The 26,478-nt window shown below is 37.2% G+C and overlaps 1 protein-coding gene and 1 pseudogene across 3 annotated transcripts; one reads left to right on the plus strand and one right to left on the minus strand.

Annotated features, from left to right (window-relative positions):
* The first annotated feature begins 444 nt into the window (after window positions 1-444).
* LOC125682485 (uncharacterized) lies at window positions 445-14,880 on the plus strand (annotated as a pseudogene).
* Window positions 13,875-24,053, minus strand: LOC125682479 (uncharacterized). 3 transcript variants are annotated; one of them, XM_048923110.2, is made up of 7 exons: window positions 23,921-24,053; window positions 22,818-22,944; window positions 21,795-21,938; window positions 19,799-19,846; window positions 19,550-19,703; window positions 16,174-16,299; window positions 13,875-14,991 (listed from the first exon to the last, which is right to left on the minus strand). In XM_048923110.2, the coding sequence occupies exons 2-7, from the start codon at window positions 22,928-22,930 to the stop codon at window positions 14,953-14,955; spliced, it is 624 nt and encodes a 207-aa protein (XP_048779067.1). In that variant the 5' UTR covers window positions 22,931-22,944; window positions 23,921-24,053; the 3' UTR covers window positions 13,875-14,952. The 3 variants fall into 3 exon arrangements, with proteins under 3 accessions (XP_048779067.1, XP_048779066.1, XP_048779065.1); XM_048923109.2 differs by having other exon boundaries at window positions 23,822-23,930; XM_048923108.2 differs by lacking the exon at window positions 23,921-24,053 and adding an exon at window positions 23,171-23,226.
* Between the last annotated feature and the right edge of the window lie 2,425 nt (window positions 24,054-26,478).

Genomic DNA, 26,478 nt, shown 5'->3' on the forward strand with positions numbered 1-26,478 from the left:
CTGTTCAACAGTGGTGTATTCATTCTTATTGTTAAGAAAAAGAAGATAAGGTTTAAACCGTACCATTTCTTAGTTTTTATATTGTGTGTGAGTGATTTTGTTGTAGGGCTGGGAACTACTTTCGCTGTCCTTCGCAGTTTCATTCCAGCTTTTCAGATAAGCAAAGGTGTTCAGATATTTATCATTCTTTTAAAGACCAAAAAAAAAAAACACCGTTTGAATGAAATATTTATCACTGGATTAGAGAATAGGTATAGACTGTATTTGTCGTTTTCGAAAGTACAGGTCACAAAATAACTACCACAGACATTTGACAAAGTATTACAAGTAAACAAAAAGTTTGTAGTGTAAGGGGAAAATCCTATACATAATTGGTATTCTAAACCTTGATATTGCACTCAGTAGGAACACGATAACTTGTGCCTGGTAATGTATATAGAGATCCGAGTTATCAGTGGATGAGAGATAATGATTTGGTAGTCGATATAACTGTCATGGCGTCTTTCTGGATTCTAGCCGTCCTCGTTCTGGTACCACACGTCACACATGCTGCCTACTGTAGCGGATCAGTAAGTCACTGAAAGCAGTATCAGATTAACTGAAATTTATAAGTTTATTGTAAACTTATAGTACACCGTGCAACCCAGTTGATAATAGTATACTAAATATACGAAGATATAATCAGTGAAGTGATACGCGGTTTGGTCAATATGTAAATCATACCATATAGCGGGGTTTTTTTCGCGGGGTGATAAATTTGGCCTATTTTAGCGGTTAGATACCTTTCCGCCAAAATTTCGCTCAACAAGTATGCACCCAATTGCAACTTCAATATTAGCAGGCGAGATAACTCTTCTTTGTACGCTGAAATTATTAGTACACCTTTAACAGGTTGGGAACACTTCCCCTATAGCGAGATATTCTCACTAAAACGCGATTATCCCTCTTTAGCGAGAAATAATATGACCATAAACAGGTGTTTTGGCGTCTTTATTGAAAATAATGACAAATCCCGTGCAACGCTGAATAAGTGCGACACACGCAACATGATGCGAATTGTTTCTATGAAATTGACAACATAGTCAAGAAATTTCATATCAAAGTTGCTGCGTAAGAGAGAAGCAGTCTGAAATCCAATACACATCGTGAGTGTTTTTGTTTTGATTAATATATTTACAGAAGCATCACACATTTTAGCAATTTTTCTTCTTTTCACGTGAAACACGAAGAGATGTATTCCACGGGTGTTTTTCTCAGTTGTACGGGATATATTTACTCTCGCTAGAGAGGGATAATCGCGTTTTAGCGAGAATATCTCGCTATAGGGGAAGTGTTCCCAACCTGTTTAAGCCAGCAAATCACCAAGTTTTAGTCCCGCGGAAAAAAACCTGCTATACAGTATACATGTAAGTTATTGCATGTACATCATCTATAAAGGAGAAAGATGCTAACTATATACATGTTTCTTGTTCTGATAGCCCAGTAAAAACGCCAAGCAGAACTTGAACCCAATTCACACAGATCCTCCAAAGTTTGTCAAGTCCGTAGTTAACGGTAAACTGTTCACCGCGGGGTCTGGCGACGACGCTTTCGACATCGTCCATGTCTGGGGTAGGCTTGGTTTTTTTAAGAGACAATGAAAGTACAACATGATGTAATCTCGGATGAGATTCGGTTCGGTTGGATATCTGGACTGACGCCTTCACCAAATCTCGGAGCAGTCCTTCAAAATTCATGTCTGGAAATTTACTTTCAGCTTCGGTCGGTTCTAGCAATCAATGTGCACTTTTATGTGGTGACACTGCTGTTCGCTTCAAATAATTTATATAACTGTTAAACTAAATCGCTATCAATTTTGCATCGCTTACCGTTTAGGTATGGAAATCACAAAATAAAAAGTTACTTTTTCCGATCAAATGAGGACTCCCATGGAGGACTTGTTTGTCTCCTGATATTGAAGAGTTCCTATAGACTGTTTTTCTTTACTAGTGACACACTGTAGGTATGGACAGTTACTACATATCGCTAATAAAGAAAAACAGACTATGGGAACTCTCCAGTATCAAGAGTTAAACAATTCCATTACCAAGATGGTAAGCAATGCAAAATTGATAGTGATGGGGATTTAGTTTAACAGTTATATCACTTATTTGAAGCGAACAGCAGTGTTACATAAGTGCACATTAATTGCTAGAACCGACTAAAGTTGAATGAATTATGAAGGACTGCCCCGAAATCTTGTGAATGCTTCAGTCCGAATATCCAGCCGAGCCGACTCTCAACCAACATTAAACACGACGATGACCAGTAATACTAGTTTGGGTTATTTCTAAAGTAACTCTTGTTGTTGTGAACCTCCGTGGAAACTAATTATTCATTATGAAACTCTGAACGATGAGGTAAACACTGCAATATTGACCCTTTTCCAGGCAGGCCTTATGATTGGGGCAAGGCCCAGGGACAACTGCTGGGGGACAAGGCGGTCAAGATGATGGACGCCGTCTGGACGTACTTGGAGGACCAAGTGGTAAGAAGTTTTATACACATTTATTTCATCAGATAATGACATAAAGCAAACCAAGTCATTCTATTCTGTGCCATACGAGCTATGTCCTAACTGAAATTCATGTTGCAGATAGAGGCAATCAATGGAACCGTTAGTATTTTCAAACCATTGTTTTTAAAAGACATCGCAGACTTTGGGTAGGTTTTTGGTTTTTGAATGATCCATATATGATACAATTTCACGCGAGTGCATGTGCTATGTATAAAAGCTGAATATCCGTTTGCAGTTTGGAAAGAGCGCTGGATTTAGAGTTAAGTATTACAAGGAAATATTCGGGTTCTTACTTTTACGAAGAGGCCCAGGGGATCTCCGACGGATGTGGTGTTGACATACAGGTGACACAATCTCCTTTATTTTATTGTTAGTCTTCATTCCAAATTTAGATTGTCGTATATCAGCTTTGATATGTTTACCTTTTCTTTTATAGAAACTTCTTCGTATTCACATGATAGGAGAACTGACGTAAGAATCCGTAAAATACAGCTCTTTCTTGTAACTTCACAAAACTAAATGACATGCATTTTAGGTCTTCAAATTTACGGGTTGATATTTGTATCCAACATAAAATCTTAATAATACAGAGTTTATGGTATCTTTTTTCAGGAAAGGGAGTTGCTCAATGTTTGGGGCCTGGGGCAGTGCTGTTCCGGTAGAGGGCTCCCTCTTACAACTGAGAGCTCTAGACTGGAGCGTAGACGGTAAGTAAAGGCCATCACCATGCATCATCCTGAAAAAGCAAGGAAAACAACCCTACATATTCCCTAAAATTTGATATATATTTCAGGATTGAGGCCCCAAGCTAAATGTTTTGACTATAATTGATTAATAGGATGCCTGCTAGAATTCATAATTCTAGTCTGGAGTGTAGGTAGAGCTAAAGAAATATGACTACAAAAAAATTATAGCTGTAAGCTGGAGTGTGGAGTGATCTAAGAATGCCCGCTAGAACTGGTAACGCTAAGTTGAAATTTGGATTTAGTTAAAGGATGTCCCATAGAATTCATAACTCTAAACCTGAGTGTGGATTGAGGTCGGGGATGCCCCTAGAATTCATAACTCTAGACCTGAGTGTGGATTGAGGTCGGGGATGCCCCTAGAATTCATAACTCTAGACCTGAGTGTGGATTGAGGTCGGGGATGCCCCTAGAATTCATAACTCTAGACTTGAGTGTGGATTGAGGTCGGGGATGCCCCTAGAATTCATAACTCTAGACTTGAGTGTGGATTGAGCTCGGGGATGCCCCTAGAATTCATAACTCTAGACCTGAGTGTGGATTGAGTTGATTGATACCCGATACAATAGACATATCTCCAGACTGGAGTATGGGTTAAGCTAAGGAATGTTCGTTAGAATTAATAGCTGTAAACTGGTCGGTTTACTGAGCTAAACATGCCTGCTATAATTAATAGTTCTTGGCAAGAGGTTGGACCGAAATAAATGATGCAGACTACACTTAATCTAGGCAGTGTTAAAGGGTACCAGCTAGAATTAGTTAAGGCAGAAGGGTGGACTCTTATACGAATACCTTAACTTTCCTACAATAACCTGATCATTGTTGGTGTACTGACTTTCTGTTTGAACTCTAGGGCCATTTAAAGATTACCCTCAGGTGACGGTCTACCACCCCGCGGAACCCAAGTATGGACACCCCTTCGCTAATTTTGGGTGGACCGGCTGGTTTGGGTCTATTACAGGTTAATTTCAGTTTATATATCATCACGTATTTTAATGAGTTTCTATGCACTGTGCCTGGGATAAAACACTTTGAATTTTCGAGAAATGAATAGATGACCCTCCCCCTCTAAAATCTTTGAAATTTATAATTCAGGTATGAGCTCTCAGAAAATGGCTATCTCAGAGATTGGTGTCTCTTTCCCGGACTCTACCTTCGGATCAGAGTCAAGATTTGGAACTCCATTTACAGTGAGCAAATAAAGAGTTGTTAACTTCATGTAACGCAATCTCAGATCAACATCCATGTATCATCAGCATAATCCTTAAGCGCAAATACGATTTAACGTGGTGATGTTTTTCATATGATATTTTCTGATAAACTTTTAACAGTAACAATTTATTGTTTCATCAGTGATGAGTTACAATAACATGTCTTGTAAAAGCCTTTGTAATATATACTTCTTACAATATGAATATTTGTGGTTCTAGTTCCTTCTTCGAGATATCCTCCAGTTTGACAAAACACTTGACGATGCCATCAACAGAATTGCTAACGCCAAGAGGACTTGTGATTTGATTCTTGGAGTGGGAGACGCCAAGGTTAGAAATCCATTGTATGAGGGATCAGTCATATCTTGTTTTACGTCCCATTTGAAAACTGTTCACTCGTATGGATATTTTACGACCGTTGCATGGCACCTTTTTAAAAAGCTGTGAGGGTTATTGGTCGTGCCAACGTCTACCGTCACACGTGGTCTCCGAATTTAAGGTCATGTTCGAAAAGTTGCGATCTGATGCGACGCCGGGATCGAAAATCGGTCCCAGAACCCCCTACCCCCCGTATACGAAGCGAGCGTCCTATCTACCGGAATACCGCGAACGGGACTGGGACAAGCACAGTTCTCTGAATTTGAACGCTCTTGTCCTCTTCAGTTAGAATTGTTTGTACTCACACGTTTGTTGGAATGGTTTGTTTTGACAGATTGGACAGTTCCGGGGTATTGAATACTCGGCCTCTGTAGCAGATTTCTTTGACGATATCAACATGAGACCGGCAGAAAAATGGCATCCCAAAATTAAAAATGTTGTGTACTGGGGTATGTGACAATTTCAAATACCTTTATCTATCAACAGTAATTGAAAATAGCATGACTGATTAGGTTGAAATTAAAATATATCTCTAAAAAACTATTTCATAGGTTACCAGAGACTCGGTTCATGTAATTACAGTAAAACTACATTAAACTCAACTTGTTTCCATTATACAAATATGATTCACCACAGGAATGGATTGGAACTGCCCCGCCTTTAATGAAGTTCTAGGAAATCAACTCACAAAATACCATGGTAACGTCACAGTCGAAAATACTATCAGGGATGTTGTGTCCATCGTACAGACCGGAGATCTGCAGGTGGCCATTTACGATTTGACGAATAACGTGGCTTACTTATCCAATGCTAAAGCTTCCTATGAAATAGGTCCAACATATGCATATGAAAGGTAGGGGCTACAACTTGTTACTGATGAACAGTATTTCTGTTATTTCATATATTGCCTTGTTCGATTTGCATAGTATGATAGTACATGTACTTTGCTTCTCAAGTTCTGATAATTTTCTTTGTAGACAATATATTCGCCTGAATATGACTGAACTATTCACTGAAATTCCACCAGAACGCAATTACAACACCAGAACGCCATTACAACATTGAATGATGTTTAAAAAAATCTACACGTTCTATATTTAACACGTGTCTTGGTCAGATTCATTTAAAATCATTGGAAATTTATATTTATTAGCGAATAAATCGTTAAGGAAATGTGTAACAGCTGGTGAGAAACGTGGCTTATGTCTTCAACGTGGAGGTTGATGTTTTAAACAAATGATTTGCCCATTGTCCTCATCACAACCTTCACGTGCTCCAAATCGATCTCGTAGTAATGATTTTTAACTTTTTGTGGAGAATATTCTGTACAAGGCAAAATCATAGGTAACAATGGGTTTGAATGCGCTGTGGTTTTATTTTTCATTATTACTGATTAATATATGTATATATATCACTGCCAACTCTGGATTAGTTTATTCTGTGTGTCAAATAAACTTGCTTAGAGATGAAGAACAACGGTTGATTAAAGGATTGAATAGATATATACAGGCTACGAAAACGGCAGGTGGTGCGGTACCTGAAGAAGTCCTCAGGTAAGAAGTTCTAGTGTGGATATGTATTACTTTAAACTATGGATTGCTCCGTTTACTTGATCAAGATAGAGGGCTCGCGGCGGGTGTAACCGGTCACTCCTCCTGGGCACCTGATCCCACCGCTGCTATATCCAGGGGTCCGTGTTTGCCAAACTCTTAATTCTATATTCTTTGTAGGTATTATGAGATTGATCGTTGTTCGTTATCTAATTAAGAAATAAAGATCGCGTTTTCGTGTATGTTGCAGGATAACCCCCGAGGTCGAGAAATATTGTTTTGTAATATAAGAGTCGAGGAGTTAGCCGAGGTTTTTATATTTAAAACAACATTTCTCGACCTCAGAGGTTATCCTGTATCATCCACGAAAACAAGATCTACTACGTACAGCCGATTGATTGCCTATACAGACACGAACTATCTCACCGTGGCGTCATGGCAGTTTCCGAAATGGACTAGGTCTATGTTTTTTGCTGACGAAAAAGGTGAAATGGTAGGGTATACTAGATCTATTTTGAAAAACATTTCAAGTATTTAGTTTGATGTTGACGGATTATATCAACAGTTCAACAAGACTACACATACGTGGAGACGGTTAACTTGTCCGTGCGTCTACACGTTTGTTTATATGATCAATATATTAAAATCAATCGACGATTGATTTTAATATATTGAATGACAAATGCTCTTTAGTCATTAATAGATTTGTTGTACAACATAAATTGATTAATTTTCATGATTATAGAATTGAATTATCAGTCATCAACTTTATTGTTGTATTAGCAAAACATGAAGTGCAAGCGAGATGTGTATCATTTTTCTCACAATCAGTTATTACGAAAAAGGTATATCGTAGAATAATGACCGCGGCATTCCCTCGATCTTTGCAATAACTGTGGTAGTCTGTAGTTGACTGCGATATATGCTTACACTCCAGATATACTCATACAAGAGCCTGACATAACAGTATTTGAACAGGAAGAATGAATTTAATGCTGAACGCAGGTTCTAACACCACAGAGTCGTCCACTTCTGCTTCATACTTAGATATTTTATTGAAGGTAGACATTAATGACAAACTGACAACTCAACTATATGACAAACGGGATGATTTCAGCTTCTCCATCGTCAACTTCCCATATCTATGTAACTATATTCCATTATCACCTGAATATGGTGTTTATATCTCTCAACTGATTCGATAGAAAGAGCTTGTTCTGCGTATGGTCAGTTTTTAAATCGAGGCAAGCCAATGACAAACAAGTTGATGGTACAGGGGTTTCAACTAGTTCGTCAATAAAACCTATCATTGGGTCGGATGCTGTCTGACGTATTTCATACCGATTGTTAAGCCGTTGTTGGCACACTGATTTTGCTGACTGCGGATGGCTCCGTTTACCTGATCAGGATAGAGGGCTCACGGCGGGTGTGACCGGTTGACAGGGGATGCTTACTCCTCCTAGGCACCTGATCCCACCTCTGGTGTGTCCAGGGGTCCGTGTCTGTCCAACTATCTATTTTGTATTGCTTGTAGGAGTTATGAGATTGATCACTGTTCGTTATCTTCACCTTTCATGGTTAGGAAGTGACGTCTTCTGAGTTAGGTGGTTAGGAAAAGTGAAGATAACAGTGATCAATCTCATAACTCCTATAAGCAATACAAAATGGAGACTTGGGCAAACACGGACCCCTGGATATACCAGAGGTGGGATCAGGTGCGTAGGTGGAGTGATCATCCCCTGATGACCGGTCACACCCGCCGTAAGCCCTATGTATTGATAAGGTAAACGGAGTAATCCGTAGTCAAAATCAGTGTGCCAATAACGGCCTAAGAATTTGTATGAAACACGTCAGACAGCATTTGACCTAATGATAGGTTGTATTGGCAAACTAGATCATTATAACGACCATAGAATTTGCAAAAATTCTGACTTTAATCGAGACTGTTGAAACCCCTGTAACATCAACTTGTTTGTCAGAAGCCTGCCTCGATTTAAAAACTGGTCATATGCAGAATAAGCTTTTGCGTATCGAATCAGTTGAGAGATAGAGGAAGTGACGTCTTGTGGGTTAGATGGCTGGGAAGTGACGTCTTATGAGTCAGATAATGACGTCCTATGAGTCAAATGGTTATGTAGTGACGTTTTATGAGTTAGATGTTTAGGCGATGACGTTTGACGGATTAGATTGTTAAGTGGTGATGACCTTTGAGTTAAATAGTTGGGAAGTGACGTCTTATGAATCAGGTTGTTAGGTAATGACGATGTGTGAGTCAAATGGTTAGATTGTTTGGTAGTGATATTTTATGAGTTAGAATGAATGAGATGGCTAGATGGTGATGCCTTATGAGTTGATAGTTAGGTTGGTTGATCATATATTGTTTAGTGTCCCGCTCGAGAATTTTTCACTCAAATAGAGACGTCACCATTGCCGGTTAAGTACTGCAAAGTTTAGGCCTAGGCTCGGCGCTTAAATGGCCTTTGAGCAGGGAGGGATCTTGTTTTGGAAGTGACGTCCTATGAGTTAGATGGTTCGGTAAAGACATTTTACAAATTAGATGGTTAGGTAATGACGTTGTATGGGTCAGATGGTTAGGTAGGTAATGACGTCTTATGCGTCAGGTGGTTAGGTAATGACGTCTGATGGGTTAGATAGTCGGGTAGTGACGTCTTATGAATTAGATGGTTAGGTAGTGACGTATTAAGAGTTAGATGATATTAATGTCCTATGGGTTAGATGGTTAGGTTGGTTGGTTGTATGTTGTTGACCGTCCCGCTCGAGAATCTTTCACTCATATGGAGACGTCACCATTGCCGGCGAAGTGCTGCAAAATTTAGGCCTATGCTCGGCGCTTATGGCCTTTGAGCAGGGAGGGATATTGGTTAGGAAGTGACGTCTTATGATTCAGATGGTTAGGTAATGACGTATTATGAGTTAGATAGTTAGGAAGTGACATATAACGATTGGTATGAGCGATTTTTAGTTAGATGGTAAAGTATTTCAGGTAAATGGTTAGGTATTAACGATTTTTAGTTAGATGGTAAGGTATTTAAGTTAAATGGTTATGTATTAACGTCTGACGAGTTTCACGTTTTCGTTGTACATTTTACAGCCTACTGACAAAAGCAGAGGGCGAACAACAGATGTTAGACGATGAATTTGCGGAGAATCCGCTGAACGCTTTTCACATTTTATACAGAATGTACAATGACTGGAACCAAATAATTTCTCTGATATGGTGTGATGATTGCGAAACAACACCCGCCACTCAAGGTCGGTAAACCATGAGACCAGTGCTAGTACTAATATGTCGTTTAACATAAAAGTACTTCACATTTACAGTGTACGGTTATGTGTTCTAAAACCTCTTTTCCATGACCATCTCGGACACATTAAACTAACAGCTGTTTCAACCGAATGTTTTGTCAGATTTGAACATCACATTAGGGATAGTGGAGCGGAAGCTTGGAGGATGGATCACCGAGAAGGACCTACAGACTTCTGCTATAAATATTCTGAAGCTTTATGAAATGTACCAACTAGAAGTAGAAGACGTTTTCGATGGCGAAATCAAAGGATATGAAGTACCTCCACTTTCTGCTAAAGAACTTTATTTCATTGCGTCAATGGCAGACAGGTTTGATATGATGGGGGCTGCAGTCTTGTGGTTTGAGGAGTTTTATCATAGATTATCAGAGGATGGATTTCCTGAATCCACCGTCAATCTTTTGACTGTTGCTCGAGTTCTGGCGGGAGTCTATAACAAAGTACGCTAGAATAAAGAGTAGTGATTTAAAAATACATTTTGTCAAATATTGTGTTCATTAAATATTCTTTGGAAGTTCCACTGAATTCTAGGAAAAATCTTACTACTGATATTTTTCAAACTTTTACAGGTTGGATTGCCCCAAAAATCCATAGAACTTTTGAAAATTTTTAAACATCAAGGTGATTCTAATCATATAATAAATCAAATCTGCAAAATTTTAAACAGAATTTCACATTTATTATTGTAAGTAATTTTATATAAAGGTGTCCTTCATATTCAATAAAGATCAAGATAACCGGATGTTGAAAAGAGATCTGGAATTTTACACGCTCCGTCTGAATGGGATGCCACTGGAGGACAGAAACAAAACCTTGGATCTAAAGCTGGACACCAGGCGCATGTCCAGACACGTACAACTCTGTCGACATTCTCTCAAGGTAAGATATCTGTATAGGAAAACTCCGTTTACCTGATCAGGATATAGGGCTCACGGCGGGTGTGACCGGTCGACAGGGGATGCTTACTCCTCCTAGGCACCAGATCCCACCTCTGGTGTGTCCAGGGGTCCGTGTTTGCCCAACTAGCTAGATTGTATTGCTTAAATGAGTTATGGGATTGATCACTGTTCGTTATCTTCACGTTTCATCATGACGTCATATATTCTCTATGATTAATGTTATATGATAAAGGAAAATATCTAGAAATGCTTTCCTCAAATATCGATTTGATATTTCTTTCTGGCCTTGTTCTTTTAGTATACACTTTAGTGTAAACCACTTACGGATAAGCCCTTTCTGACTTTGTAATTAGTTTTCCTTTAAGTTCAAATGAGGATTTTGATTATTTTGAATTGTCTCAAGCTCCTGAATTAATGCACCAATCTGTGGGTAAAATGTGAGAAAAATAATCCTTCGTTATTTTATCGTGTGGGATAGGGAAATTACATATAGGGGACAAGATACACTGTCAAGGACTCGACAAAGCCTCGTCCTACATTGCAAATCTTGTCCCCTATATGGAATTTCCCAATCACTCATACAAATGAAGGATTATATATTAATCTCGCTTCCTCGTCCTAGACTGCGAATCTTGTCCCCTTTGTAGAATTTCACAATCCCACAATCGTACTAATGAAGGATTCTATTAATTTCGCATCCTCGTCCTAGACTTCGAATCTTGTCCCCTTTGTGGAATTTCCCAATCCTAATACTAATGAAGGATTCTATAAATCTCCTATCTTCAGAATTAGCGTGCTCGGTGTCAATATATCCATTGTACTGATTACATTTACAGTCTACCAAAGCCGAGTCCAGGTTGAAGTGTCTCCTGAGGAAATCGGATATTCCTTTCCTATATTCAAAGGAGGAGATTTTAAATAATAAACCGAAGATTTCTGTATTCCATAATGTTTTAAATGAAGACGAGATTCGACTTCTCCAAAATAGTACTAGTGCCGCTAGTAGCACGGTAACAGTTGTATTCTTTATTTTTCATTTGATTCTTTTCTCTGTTAATTAAAGATTTATCAACTTTTATTGTTTGTGAATTTAAGATTCTTTTTCACATTTACTACATGATATTACAATAGTTTATACGGAGATTTGTAAGGTGTATATTTTATTCTTAGCAGAGGTATATTACATACACACAAAGATTAGAAACATCCCCACCAATCAACAGCCATACGTAAGTCACGTGTTTGTATTTCGTGTTTATAGGATATTATTTAAAACGGTTAACTTTGAAACGTGTATTGTATTTCATGCACAACCGGGTTTTTTGGGGGGTGGGGTCTTGAGTTATTCTGTTTTGTCTATGTTTCTTTCCTTCTACTTTGTTTGGGCTTTTTGTGGATTTTTTTTTTTACCGCCACTTGTTCTGATGTAATGTACGTGAATTTACCAATTTCCTTTCCGTTAGATACACCATGGACGATATTGACCAATCGCTAGCGAGGAAACTGAGGAAAAGAATGAATATGATTACTCGTTTACCCATAAAAACAAAAGTACGTATTAATACTTCATACATCTGGATGTTGTCCCGTACTACAAAAAAAAATAGTTCTAAAGGCGACGAAGCCGCTCCCCTTGTCCAAAATTAGTGAAGGGATTATTCATCACGTGACCGAGAATAAAACATGACAAGAATCGGCAGTTTTGTGGTGACTATGGGGAATCAGCTATCTCTATCGATCTACTTTTATATAGTGAACAAGATGTATTCCTGCGATCGAAAACACGGTTAATTGTGGAAAAGTGAATGACCTTGAATTTTATCAGCCAAAGAATTCTTTGACCTTGACTTTTTAGTTCACCACGTATAAAGTATCTAACTTGTATGGTTCAAAAAGTTATTACCAAGGTTAAAGGTGCTGACAGACAAACAGACAGACAAAGGAATAGCCGGACACACTAATAGAAATATACTACCCGAGCCTTGATATCGGGGGCTTAAAATAAACAGAGGTAAAATGATAACAGAGTAATAAGTATGATTTAAAGAGGTCCTTTCGAGTACTAGTATCTAATGTGTTTTCTATATTTTTCATGGAATTGGATATGTTATAAGATTTTAGATATTTTTTTCCATTTCGTTTTCAGACATTATTATCCAATGGAGGTGGTCAAAGAATTGCCACATGGAACTTTGTAGTAAGTCCAAGTGTATATGTTCTACCAGATGTTTTAATACTTGAAGATTGCAAATTCAGTTCAAATACTGTTAGCATAAATAATCGAGACATAGTGTGTATTCTCATTTAGCTAAGTAGCGCAAAATATGGCGGTTATTTGGTTTTTACCAAAACGAAGACGAGAGTCCCCGTGATTAAGGTAAGAAAGACAGCGTATATCAAGTAATTTTGGCGTCGGGAGTTTTCTCAAAAAGTAATGTGAAATGTTAGCGCTTTATTTTTTACCGCAATTTTATAAGTTACATGCATCATTTATATGAATAGGAATGCTTTTTCCACATAGATATGGATTGTTTTGCGCAGATATTGGGAAGAAATGCTAAACGATATGATTGGCCAACCCCCCCCCCCCCTAATGTTTCCAGCGCGCCAAAATTACCTGCTATACGGCATATAAGAATTTTATTCCAGAAATCCAAAATTTGTTGTGACATATTCGGTTATGTGTGTTTTTTAATATTAAAAAGCGTCTCAGATAACATGTTTTGTGTACATCGTAAAAAGCGTCTCAGATAACATGTTTTGTGTACATCGTAAAAAGCGTCTCAGATAACATGTTTTGTGTACATCGTAAAAAGCGTCTCACATAACATGTTTTGTGTACATCGTCATCATAAGGGTGTGTTAGGTATCAACCTACAGACAGACATATTTCTGTTCCACGTAAATATGGATATTTTTGCGCAGAAATTGGGAATAAACGCTGACAGATATGAGTAGTATTTTCTACGACTTTATTTTTACAAAAAAATAATTTTGCTTCAAAAGATCAGTGAGATAGTTAATGTAACTACAGCAAGAGGGGTCATATTTACGGTGCATGTTTTTGTTTTCCAGGGAAGCGCTATACTCTGGTTCCACCAGACATACAACGGTAAATTGGATCACAACATGAAACCATCTCAATGTCACGTTTTGCTAGGATCTCAGTCAGGTAGGCGAGTATAGAAGAATTTCATTTGCAGATTTTACTTTCGTTTTTTTTTCTTTATTGTGATATAAGTGTAAATATCATCCAACTGACAACATTGGTAATCATATATTTGAAAAGATAAAACGTGCAAAACCCATATAGTTTGTAATGAAAGTAGGACGCATTTAGAATAATGTGTATTCCTGTGTATAGATATAACAGAGAAATAAATCAAACATCAAGGATTTTCTGATATTACATAATAGTGATAATTAATAATTGTCAACTTTTATAAATATATTCAGCTTGTTAAATTGAAAATTTAATATTTCAACAAAAACCAAACACTTTTTGTTTAACAGTTCTGGAAGATCACTTGGAAGAAGATGGAACTATCGCTACAATGAAATGTTTTATTCAGAATCGATCCTAACGTCTCTGTATAACAAGTATTAGTTTGTATACAAGTATTCAGTAATTTGAAGCAATGGGGCTAAACCCGTTTTGGTCCCGAACTCTGTGATACCATAAATATAGATTTATGGTATCACAAAGGTCGGGCCCAAAACGGGCTTAGCCCCTGTGGTTTGAAGGAAGTGTTTTAATTCAGAATCATTTCTAACGTTTATTTACTACAAGTATTAGTTTGTACAAGTATTTAACAGTGTGAAAAAGATTGTTTCATTGATGTGTTTTATTCAGACTTACATATTTATGTTACAGGTATTAGTTTGTGCTGACATTGAACAGTTTTAATACTACAACGTTTTATTCAGAATCACGCGTGACGTCTTTATATTATCTGCATGTATTAGTTTTTATGAGCATTTTAAATACTTTGAAAAACAAGTTTCATCGACGTCTTGTTTTTCTCAGTCACAACAGACATCTAAGCAGAAAATACTTTGTACATATGTTTAGATATTAACAGATAAAGTAAATTAACTATAGCAAAGATTATACACATATCATGAAAATACCGGGGTAATGTATTCCGACAGATCAAACCGAAGAATTCCTAATCGTAATCAATGTATCCATCTAATAAAGATTTCTTTATTCTCGATTCTTCATCCATTCTTCATTAATTTCAACACCAAGGATTAAATTATTCCTCACAGGAAGACACTATGACTTCATGGAGCATCCAGAACCTTCTCATAGGTAACCAGAGCCTTCAAATTGAATATTCAAGTCATGATACATCATCAAACATTGTAGTAGAAACAAACAATGCTTATTGTAATGGAGTAAGAGCTATATTGTTAGACGGTTGGAATAACATAAGATACTCTCTTGAAAATCGTTAAATAGCATACATGTGTATGAAAGGTGAAGATAACGAACAGTGGTAATCTCATAACTCCTATAAGCAATACAAAATAGAGAGTGGGGCAAACACGGACCCCTGAACAAACCACAGGTGGGATCTGGTGCCTAGGAGGAGTAAGCATCCCCTGTCGACCAGTCACACTCGCCGTGAGCCCTATATCCTGATCACGTAAACGGAGTTATCCGTAGTCGAAATCAGTGTGCCAAGAACGGTCTAACAATCGGTATGAAACGCGTCAGACAGCATTGACCCAATGATAGGTTGTATTGACGAACTAGATCGTTATAACGACCATAGAATTTGCGAAATGCTGACTTCAATCAAGACTGTTGAAACTCGTGCACCATCAACTTGTTTGTCAGTAGCTTGCCTCGATTTAAAAACTGACCATACGCAGAACAAGCTCTTGCGTATCGAATCACCTGAGAGATATTAACACCATATGCAGGTGAAAATGGAATGTTGCTACATAAATATGGTAAGCTGACGATGGAGAAGCTGATATCATCCCGTATGTCATACAGTTGAGTTGTCAGTTTGCCGTTAATGTCTACTTTCAATAAAAATATCTACATATGAAGCAGAAGTGGACGACTCTGTGGTGTGGTGTAGTGTATATCACATTTAAACTTATCTCGGAAATCGAAATTCTACTTCTATATCATACTTCCAAGCTTACATGGGTTACCCTTAGTATGTATTCCCGTGGGGGTCCGGGTTAGAAAAGGTCCTCAGTATCCCTTGCTTGTAAGAGGCGATTAAATGGGGTGGTCTTTCGGATGAGACCGCAAAAACCGAGGTCCCGTGTCACAGCAGGTGTGGCACGATAAAGATCCCTCCCTGTTCAAGGGACATAAGCGCCGAGCATAGGCTTTAATTTTGCAGCCCTTCACCGGCAATGGTGACGTCTCCAGATGAGTGAAACATTCTCGAGAGGGATGTTAAATAATATTCAATCAATCCTTTGTATTTGTATATGTATATTTGTATGTATGCATGTAAACATTTATATATCTATGCTTACCGGGATTTTGGTTACTAAATATAGAAATCCAAAATAGGTTTTCGGCTTTCCGACGCTCATATATCCATTTTTCTCGTAAAATTTCATAGCATGAGAATTTGATGAAAATACAAGAAGATATATTTTCTGAAATAAAGAAACAATATAAAGTACGCTTGAAACGATGAAATAAAGTGTAAGACAAATATACATAAAGTGTAAAACAAGTATAAATAAAGTGTAAAACAAGTATACATAAAGTGTAAAACAAGTATACATCGAGAGGAAAACATAAAGTGTAAGATGAATGCATACACTACTCTGTGAGAGCAATGTAAAAAGGTTCGAGTGACTATGTACATTAGATACTGTGAGAACAGTGAAAGAAAGCATAGGACGAGTACCTACATTACACAGTGGAAACAATGAAAGAAAGGGAAGGATGTGTACACAAATTACACTCCAGGAACAATGCAAAATGTGTAAGAAAAGGACACACATTACACTGTGAAATCAAAGACAAGGGTATACAATAATTCCAATGTTATTTATTACAGTTGTTTTGATTGGACAAAAATAAAGCTGAACGAGAGTTTACACATCAATAAATCCTAAAACGCGATGTATTCATAAACGCCTGAAAACAAATAATGTAGTGCGGGGAAAGTTTTCAATTTTTTGAAATTGCTAATACACTGTGAGAACACAGACATACATTACACTGTGAGAACACAGACATACATTACACTGTGAGAACACAGACATACATTTCACTGTGAGAACACAGACATACACTACACTGTCAGAACACAGACATACATTACACTGTCAGAACACAGACATACATTACACTGTGAGAACACAGACATACATTACACTGTGAGAACACAGACATACATTACACTGTGAGAATACAGACACACATTACACTGTGAGAACACAGACATACACTACACTGTGAGAATAAAGATATATATTACACTGTGAGAACACAGACATACATTACACTGTGAGAATAAAGATATATATTACACTGTGAGAACACAGACATACATTACACTGTGAGAACACAGACATACACTACACTGTCAGAACACAGACATACATTACACTGTCAGAACACAGACATACACTACACTGTGAGAATAAAGATATATATTACACTGTGAGAACACAGACATACATTACACTGTGAGAACACAGACATACATTACACTGTGAGGATAAAGACATACATTACACTGTGAGAACACAGACATACACTACACTGTGAGAACACAGACATACATTACACTGTGAGAATAAAGATATATATTACACTGTAAGAATACAGACATACATTACACTGTGAGAATAAAGATATATATTACACTGTGAGAACACAGACATACATTACACTGTGAGAACACAGACATACATTACACTGTGAGAACACATGCATACATTACACTGTGAGAATAAAGATATATATTACACTGTGAGAACACAGACATACATTACACTGTGAGAACACAGACATACACTACACTGTGAGAACACAGACATACACTACACTGTGAGAACACAGACATACATTACACTGTGAGAACACAGACATACATTTCACTGTGAGAATACAGACATACATTACACTGTGAGAACACAGACATACATTTCACTGTGAGAACACATACATACATATACATTACACTATGAGAACACAGACATACACTACACTGTGAGAACACAGACATACATTACACTGTGAGAACACAGACATACATTACACTGTGAGAATACAGACATACATTACACTGTGAGAACACAGACATACACTACACTGTGAGAACACAGACATACATTACACTGTGAGAACACAGTTATACATTACACTGTGAGAACACAGACATACATTACACTGTGAGAACACAGACATACATTACACTGTGAGAACACAGACATACACTACACTGTGAGAACACAGACATACACTACACTGTGAGAACACAGACATACATTACACTGTGAGAACACAGACATACACTACACTGTGAGAACACAGACATACATTACACTGTGAGAACACAGACATACACTACACTGTGAGAACAGACATATATTACACTGTGAGAACACAGACATACACTACACTGTGAGAACACAGACATACATTACACTGTGAGAATACAGACATACATTACACTGTGAGAATAAAGATATATATTACACTGTGAGAACACATGCATACATTACACTGTGAGAACACAGACATACATTACACTGTGAGAATACAGACATACATTACACTGTGAGAACACAGACATACATTACACTGTGAGAACACAGACATACATTACACTGTGAGAACACAGACATACATTACACTGTGAGAACACAGACATACATTACACTGTGAGAACACAGACATACACTACACTGTGAGAACACAGACATACACTACACTGTGAGAACACAGACACACATTACACTGTGAGAACACAGACATACATTACACTGTGAGAACACAGACATACATTACACTGTGAGAACACAGACATACATTACACTGTGAGAACACAGACATACACTACACTGTGAGAACACAGACATACATTACACTGTGAGAATACAGACATACATTACACTGTGAGAATAAAGACATACATTACACTGTGAGAACACAGTTATACATTACACTGTGAGAACACAGACATACACTACACTGTGAGAACACAGTTATACATTACACTGTGAGAACACAGACATACATTACACTGTGAGAACACAGACATACACTACACTGTGAGAACACAGTTATACATTACACTGTCAGAACACAGACATACACTACACTGTGAGAACATAGTTATACATTACACTGTGAGAACACAGACATACATTACACTGTGAGAACACAGACATACACTACACTGTGAGAACACAGTTATACATTACACTGTGAGAACACAGACATACATTACACTGTGAGAGCACAGACATACATTACACTGTGAGAATAAAGACATACACTACACTGTGAGAGCACAGACATACATTACACTGTGAGAATAAAGACATACATTACACTGTGAGAATACAGACATACATTACACTGTGAGAACACAGACATACATTACACTGTGAGAACACAGACATACATTACACTGTCAGAACACAGACATACATTACACTGTCAGAACACAGACATACATTACACTGTGAGAATACAGACATACACTACACTGTGAGAACACAGACATACACTACACTGTGAGAATAAAGACATACATTACACTGTGAGAATAAAGACATACATTACACTGTCAGAACACAGACATACATTACACTGTCAGAACACAGACATACACTACACTGTGAGAATAAAGACATACATTACACTGTGAGAATAAAGACATACATTACACTTTCTAGTGACAGCTTCTTCCTCTGCTCTCTGTAACAGTGTTTTCCCATAACCTTGACATCTGAACTTCTCTTCCACTGCCAAATTGTCAATGTAAGCTGCAGAAGGTGCAATGGGAAACACGAAGAAAACTCTACTCAACAGGTATCTTTTTCAAAATAAATGAATACATGTATATTGTCTCCTTGTACAAATAACGAAGAACAAAGAGTATGACAATATCAAACAATCTCTGAATCTTACCTGCAGCCGTCTCTTATCCCAAATGTTTTCACAAGATCTATCAATGACCTACGAAAATAGGAATAAATTGAATACATGCAAATCTAATCTGAAATGGACTGTCACAAATAGCAGGTCTGCCTTCCCAATACAGATTATTCTCGTGCATATTCAAAATCAGAACTTTTAATGATGAGTTAAATACAAAATGATATCGCTACAGAAAAAAATTACAATGTGGATATTATTGGTGACCCAATTGTGCCAAAATATTCTGGACAATTTCTATTGCACCATTTCAGTCTGCTAGCAGTGAATATGTACTGTCTGTAGGACAGCATCCACACAACACCACACGTAACGTCATTATCAAGATGGTCGGACAACGGTATTGACGCTATGCAAATCTTGGGAATTTTATTGTGTTTATCAATGTTCAAATTCAAATTATTTATACCCAGTACGGAATGCAGTAAAACAGTTATGGCGAAAGCAGTTATATCGAACACACTTAATATGTTGATACACCATAGGCAACATACAGTATATATGCACGGATCCAGACCCCCCCCCCCCTCCCCGGAAAATGGGATCCACAAAATGAAATATTTTAGAAGTCAAATCGGAAATAGGGACTAATATTTAGTATTTCACATGTACAAGTGGAAGTGCATAAAAATGGGTAAACATAATTTCTATCAACATCAGGAGGAGGGGCCGGACCCTTGAGCCCCCCCCCGCCCCCCCCCCCTCCCTCCCCACATATATGTGTGACTAACATATCATCTACCAATGGAATTAAGATATTTAGTGTAAAAGAAAACGGCTAGAATCTTAATTGTAATGAAAATCGCACATTAGGATAAGAAAACTTTTCAACAATCCCAATTTAATAGGAAGACTGTAATTATACCGAAAGTGTGTATAATGATCAGCTGATAACACCCCACGTAGCAATGACGTCTTTTGAATAGGACATTAGAACAATATAATATTATACAAAATTCGATTCTTTAATACAGTGAAGAAACATTTCAGAATTATCTTAAAGTAAATAGGTTGCTACATGTTTGACCCCCCCCCCCCTATTTTTGTTGCTCTTGTAACATTATATTGATCCCATTCCCTATCCCGGAATTAATCTTGTTAATAATGATCATTTAATGTCAAGCCTACAGTTACATACATTGTATTTTCATAGACATAAGTACAAAAAATAATTTCTCGGTCATAGTATATGACTTGGTTATATAATTTTTATAATGTGTGTGCATGCTAAACTAACCCGATCTAAACTAAGGAGGGGTGGGGCAGGGCTGTCACCGTGTTTAGCATCGCGAGGAATGTCAAGGAGTTGAAACTGGTATCTAGAAGTAAGCTGTTGCTTTTTTCAGATGCGTAGCACAAAGCAGTCTCTTTAATTAGATCTACCACTCCCGTGGGAATCCGGGTTAGAATAGGTCCTTTGTACCCCTTCGTTGTCGTAAGAGGCGACTAAATAGGGCGATTCTTCGGATGAGACCGCAAAAACCGAGGTCCCGTGTCACAGCAGGTGTGGTACAATAAAGATCTCTCCTTGCTAAAAGGCCGTAAGCACCAAGCACAGGCCAAAATTTTGCAGTCCTTCACCGATAATGGTGACTTCTCCCTATGAGTGAAAGATTCTCGATGGGGACCTTAAGCAATTTTCAATCAATCAATCCTCTTTTGTACGATGACGTGCATTTATCATGGAGATGAAATAATTTTTTCATAGCAAAGGTGAATTTGAAATACCCGTATCTTCTCCCATTTGGTAATTCGTCAAATATGTACATGTAGATGATATTAGAAAATCTACTTAGCAGATTTATTAACAACTTTCATACTCAGGAACATCCTTCTTTAGCCTTATAATGAATTTTGTAAAGGAGTTTCAAAATTTTATAAATTACATTTTATTTCCTTTTCACAATGTCCAATTCAACAGATCAAAATGACATTGATACACCTAGAAGTGATGTCACCGGTTACGTACCCTTTGCATTTCACAGTGTCGTGGAATGCCAATTCTACAAACCCAATCCTCTGTTTCCCGGAGCTCAGAAGAAATACATTTTTATAATATTGTTTGGGTTGATGCCTAAACCTGCTTGTCGCAAACTGGAGAATTGTCTTCACGCTGATAAAATATTAGAAAAACATCAACAAATGCATTATCAAATGACTCCATTATTTGTTCATTTAAGTCTCTATTTCAGTTTTAATCAAGATAGCTCACAGTTGATTGTGTCTTTCAAATAAGTAGAAAAGCGACTGAAATCAACCGTGGTGAATGAAGATAGTCTGTAAGGATCGAAAAACAAGATGTATCTTAAAGTAGAAATAAGATGACTTGTAGTTAGGTAGGATTAAGATGACTTGTAGTTATGTAGGATTAAGATGACTTGTAGTTATGTAGGATTAAGATGACTTGTAGTTAGTTAGGATTAAGATGACTTGTAGTTAGTTAGAATTAAGATGACTTATAGTTAGTTAGAATTAAGATGTTTTATAGTTAGTTAGAATTAAGATGACTTGTAGTTAGTTAGAATTAAGATGACTTGTAGTTAGTTAGAATTAAGATGACTTGTAGTTAGAGTTAGTTAAAATTAAGATGACTTGTAGTTAGGTAGGATGATAGTGACTTGTAGTTAAGTAGGATTATGGTGACTTGTAGTTAGGTAGGATTAAGATGACTTGTAGTTAGGTAGGATTAAGATGACTTGTAGTTAGATAGGATTATGGTGACTTGTAGTTAGGTAGGATTACGGTGACTTGTAGTTAGGTAGGATTAAGATGACTTGTAGTTAGGTAGAATTAAGATGACTTGTAGTTAGATAAGATTAAATGATTTGTGGTTAGGTAGTATTAAGATGACTTGTAGTTAGGTAGGATTAAGATGACTTGTAGTTAGGTAGAATTAAGATGACTTGTAGTTAGGTAAGATTACGATGACTTGTAGTTAGATAGGTTGTTTCTGTGAGTTAATCAAGATGAGTAATTATAAAAGACTACAAACCTGCTCCCAGAAAAGAGAGTGTCGTATTCTCCCGTGACCGCTTCGTACAACATTCGTCCCACAAATTCACAGTCGTCAGGATCATCCTTCAGGTGCCGAATATTGTAGTCCATACCAGTTTGTATGTCTGAAATATTATATAATTCTATCTTAAAACGGAGGTCCTGTGTCGCGTAAGGCGTTGGCACGATAAAGAACTCTCACTGCTACGGTCTTCAGGTCTAAAGTCAGTTTGTAGCAGTTTAATTGTCATGAAATTGTTGATAAGGAGGAATTTGCTTTGAAATAGCGTACTGACTTAGAATAACTGAATATTTTTGCCAATTTCAATTGAATCGGTGGGTATTGTTTACCATAGTGTTGAAAAAGACGTCCTACAAACATCGTTACAGAGCCAAGGTCAGGTGAATTTAAATAACTACGCATTGAATGATAAACAATCCTGTTACGTTCTAAAGTCACAGTATACAGTTATTTCGTGTGTCTCCATGGGAACAGTCAAGACTATTGCCCCAAAGTAGTGTGGAAGACCTCATGGACTATTGCCCGAGGTCATCGGCCGAGGACAATACCTCATAAGGTCTTCCACATCATTTTTGATTGTTTCCCTTAGATACATGAAATAATTATTTTGTTATCAAATCAATTTATCTACTTGTCTGTAATTAAAAGAACCATAATGTTATTACAAGTTTATACTTAACTTGTGAGAATTTATTTTGATATTTCATCAAACTTTTCAACATGTACACATTTATAAAACTCACATTGATAATTGTTTAGCTTTGATGTCTCACCTGAATCAACCATAGGCACATAAATAAAAATTACAAACTATTTACTTAATTGATATACTTTAAAATCTCAAATCGAGTTATCGTACGTATTAGTTTGGACTGTTTCGTGGATCAATGCAAACTTGACATTTTACTACGAACAACTGACGAATGCGCTGGGGATATTCAACTGTACACATTCATCATCACAATTGACAATAAGAATACCTCGCACAGTTATCTTCGCTTTCACAGTACAGATGTCATAACTTCTTCAAAATAAGAAATATATAGGTAAATATCCCAGCACGATCCATGAAAACTTACAATGTGTTGCTTATAGTTTCCAACGATTTACTGTAGTCTACTTTCGCTTTACTTTACCGATACTACATCAGATGAAGATTAATGTTAAATGAATTTAGGGGACTGAATTTAAGAATGACTGAGTGGACAGAGAAGGAACGTGTCTTATTTTACCCTCATCAGTTCTTGGACAAGACATGCTTTGTGTGGGTATGGAACGCCATGTCTATCATGCACTGTATATATTCAATTATCTGTACCTATTTTCAAATGGCTATATCCTCGACAGAGTTGTGAAGAAGACACTTGTACAAAACTAATATGCATGTTATGATACCCCGAGTTGAGAGTAATATGGTGTATTGATTAAGTAAATGGTTTAATATGATACTCTGAGTTGAGATAATTAAGTAAATGGTTTACTATGATACCCCGAGTTGAGATAATTAAGTAAATGGTTTACTATGATACCCCGAGTTGAGATAATTAAGTAAATGGTTTATTATGATACCCCGAGTTGAGATAATTAAGTAAATGGTTTACTATGATACCCCGAGTTGAGATAATTAAGTAAATGGTTTATTATGATTCCTCATGATAAATTAAAGACTAGACATTTTGATATCATAGACAGTCAGGGGCGGATATAGTAATTGCGTTTACGGGGCCGCCCCTTTATTAAGCAGGGGGTCGCCATGAGGCCCCCAGTGGGTCCGGGGCGAAGCCCTGGTGGGGGCCCAGGGGGGTGAAACCCCCGGAAGTTCCTGAATTTTACAGATTTTATAGGGCTTGAAATATGTCTCCTATTTAGACATTTGTACTATTTTCTATAATTTTTCATAAGGTGACATTGATAAAATGACGCAAGTTTTAAGGGTTTTTGGAAAAAAATTAAGTTCTCCCAATAAAGCATTTCAAGAAATCAACAGATTTTGTCATTTATTTCTCCGGGAGTGGAAGAAATTGTTGCTTCTTCTATCGTTTAGTACATTTTATCTAAACAAGATGCCACGATTTACCTTAAATTTGAAAATTTTAGGGGGGGGGGGGGGGGGGCGCCGGCTGCGGTGTCCTTAAATCCGCCACTGACAATGGCCTCTTCAACAAAAATAAAAAACGAAAATATTCATATCTAGTGATCAGTCATCCAAAAAATTATTTTGTTAAACACCACTCTGATTCCACGCACAAGTACTCTGAAGTGAAGTACAAAATATACTAGAGTTCCTCATTGACAATATCTTTGTGGTCTTTGGTGATCAGGTCTTCCAACAGTCTGTTGGAATTCCCATGGGCACGAATTGTGCTCCTTTGTTAACTGACCTGCTTTTATATTCATTTGAAGCAGAGTTTATTCAAAAACTTCTAGGTGAGAAGAAAATATCTCTTGTTGTGGCCTTCAATATGACATTTGGGTATGTTTACGACGTTTTATCTATTAACAATAATAAATGTTATTCCTATGTCGATTCGATATATCCCTGTGAACTCAAAATAAAAGACACCACAGAGTCGTCCACTTCCGCTTCATACTTAGATATTTTATTGAAAGTAGATATTAACGGCAAACTAGCAACTCAACTTTATGACAAACGTAGCAATTATCCCTTGCACATGTTGTTTATATCTCTCAACTGATTTGAAACGGAAGAGCTTGTTCTGCGTATGGTCAGCTTTTAAATCGAGGCAAGCTACTAACAAACAAGTTGATGGTACAGGGGTTTCAACAGTCTCGTTTAAAGTCAGCATTTCGCAAATTCTATGGTCGTTATAACGATCTAGTTTGCCAATACAACCTATCATTGGGTCAAATGCTGGCTGACGTGTTTCATACCGATTGTTAGACCGTTCTTGGTACACTGATTTTGACTACGGATAACTCCGCTTATAGGGCTCACGGCGGGTGTGACCGGTCGACAGGGGATCCTTACTCCTCCTAGGCACCTGATACCACCTCTGGTATGTCCAGGAGTCCGTGTTTACCCAACTATCTATATTGTATTGCTAATAGGAGTCACTGTTCGTTATCTTCACATTTCATGATACCCCGAGTTGAAAGTAAAATGGTATATTAATTAAGTAAATGGTTTATTATGGTACCCCGAAATGAGAAAATTAAGTAAATGGTTTGATATGATACCCCGAAATGAGATAGTTAAGTAAATGGTGTCCTAGTGGAGAGTAAAATGGTGTATTGTTTAAGTAAATGGTTTATCATACCTATAGTAGAGTGAATTAATGGAGACCATGCACACATCGGTGGAACCTCTCTTTAATCACTATCGAAAAGTTCTTCCTATAAGTACCGATAAAAATAAAAACCAATATTGATTGAAAATACATAGTACTTACTTATGGCGGATAATTAACTGTTTTCATTGCTATAATCCTTAATTTAATCTTTTGATGTTATGAGAAACTAATGTTTATTTCTACACTTCCTGTCAGTCAGGTTGACATTTCCTGGTGAGTCGAGCAGCTTATTTGTGAGTATATTACACTATAACAAAAAAGTTAATAAAACTCATTGAAGAAAGAAGTTAAGAATTGAAACTGTACATACATAAACAAACATCCCA

This window comes from Ostrea edulis, chromosome 2 (assembly GCF_947568905.1).
Source record: "Ostrea edulis chromosome 2, xbOstEdul1.1, whole genome shotgun sequence".
Classification (NCBI taxonomy): domain Eukaryota; kingdom Metazoa; phylum Mollusca; class Bivalvia; order Ostreida; family Ostreidae; genus Ostrea; species Ostrea edulis.

Bases quoted from the DNA above. Each gene is read 5' to 3' on its own strand.
- LOC125682479 (XM_048923108.2), bottom strand. From the start codon at position 23,201: ATGTTTGTAGGACGTCTTTTTCAACACTATG. The intron at 22,945-23,170 runs GTAAACAATACC...ATAATATTTCAG, and splicing joins ACGTCTTTTTCAACACTATG to ACATACAAACTGGTATGGAC. The intron at 14,992-16,173 runs GTAAGCATAGAT...TTCAATTTGAAG, and splicing joins ATTTAGTAACCAAAATCCCG to GCTCTGGTTACCTATGAGAA.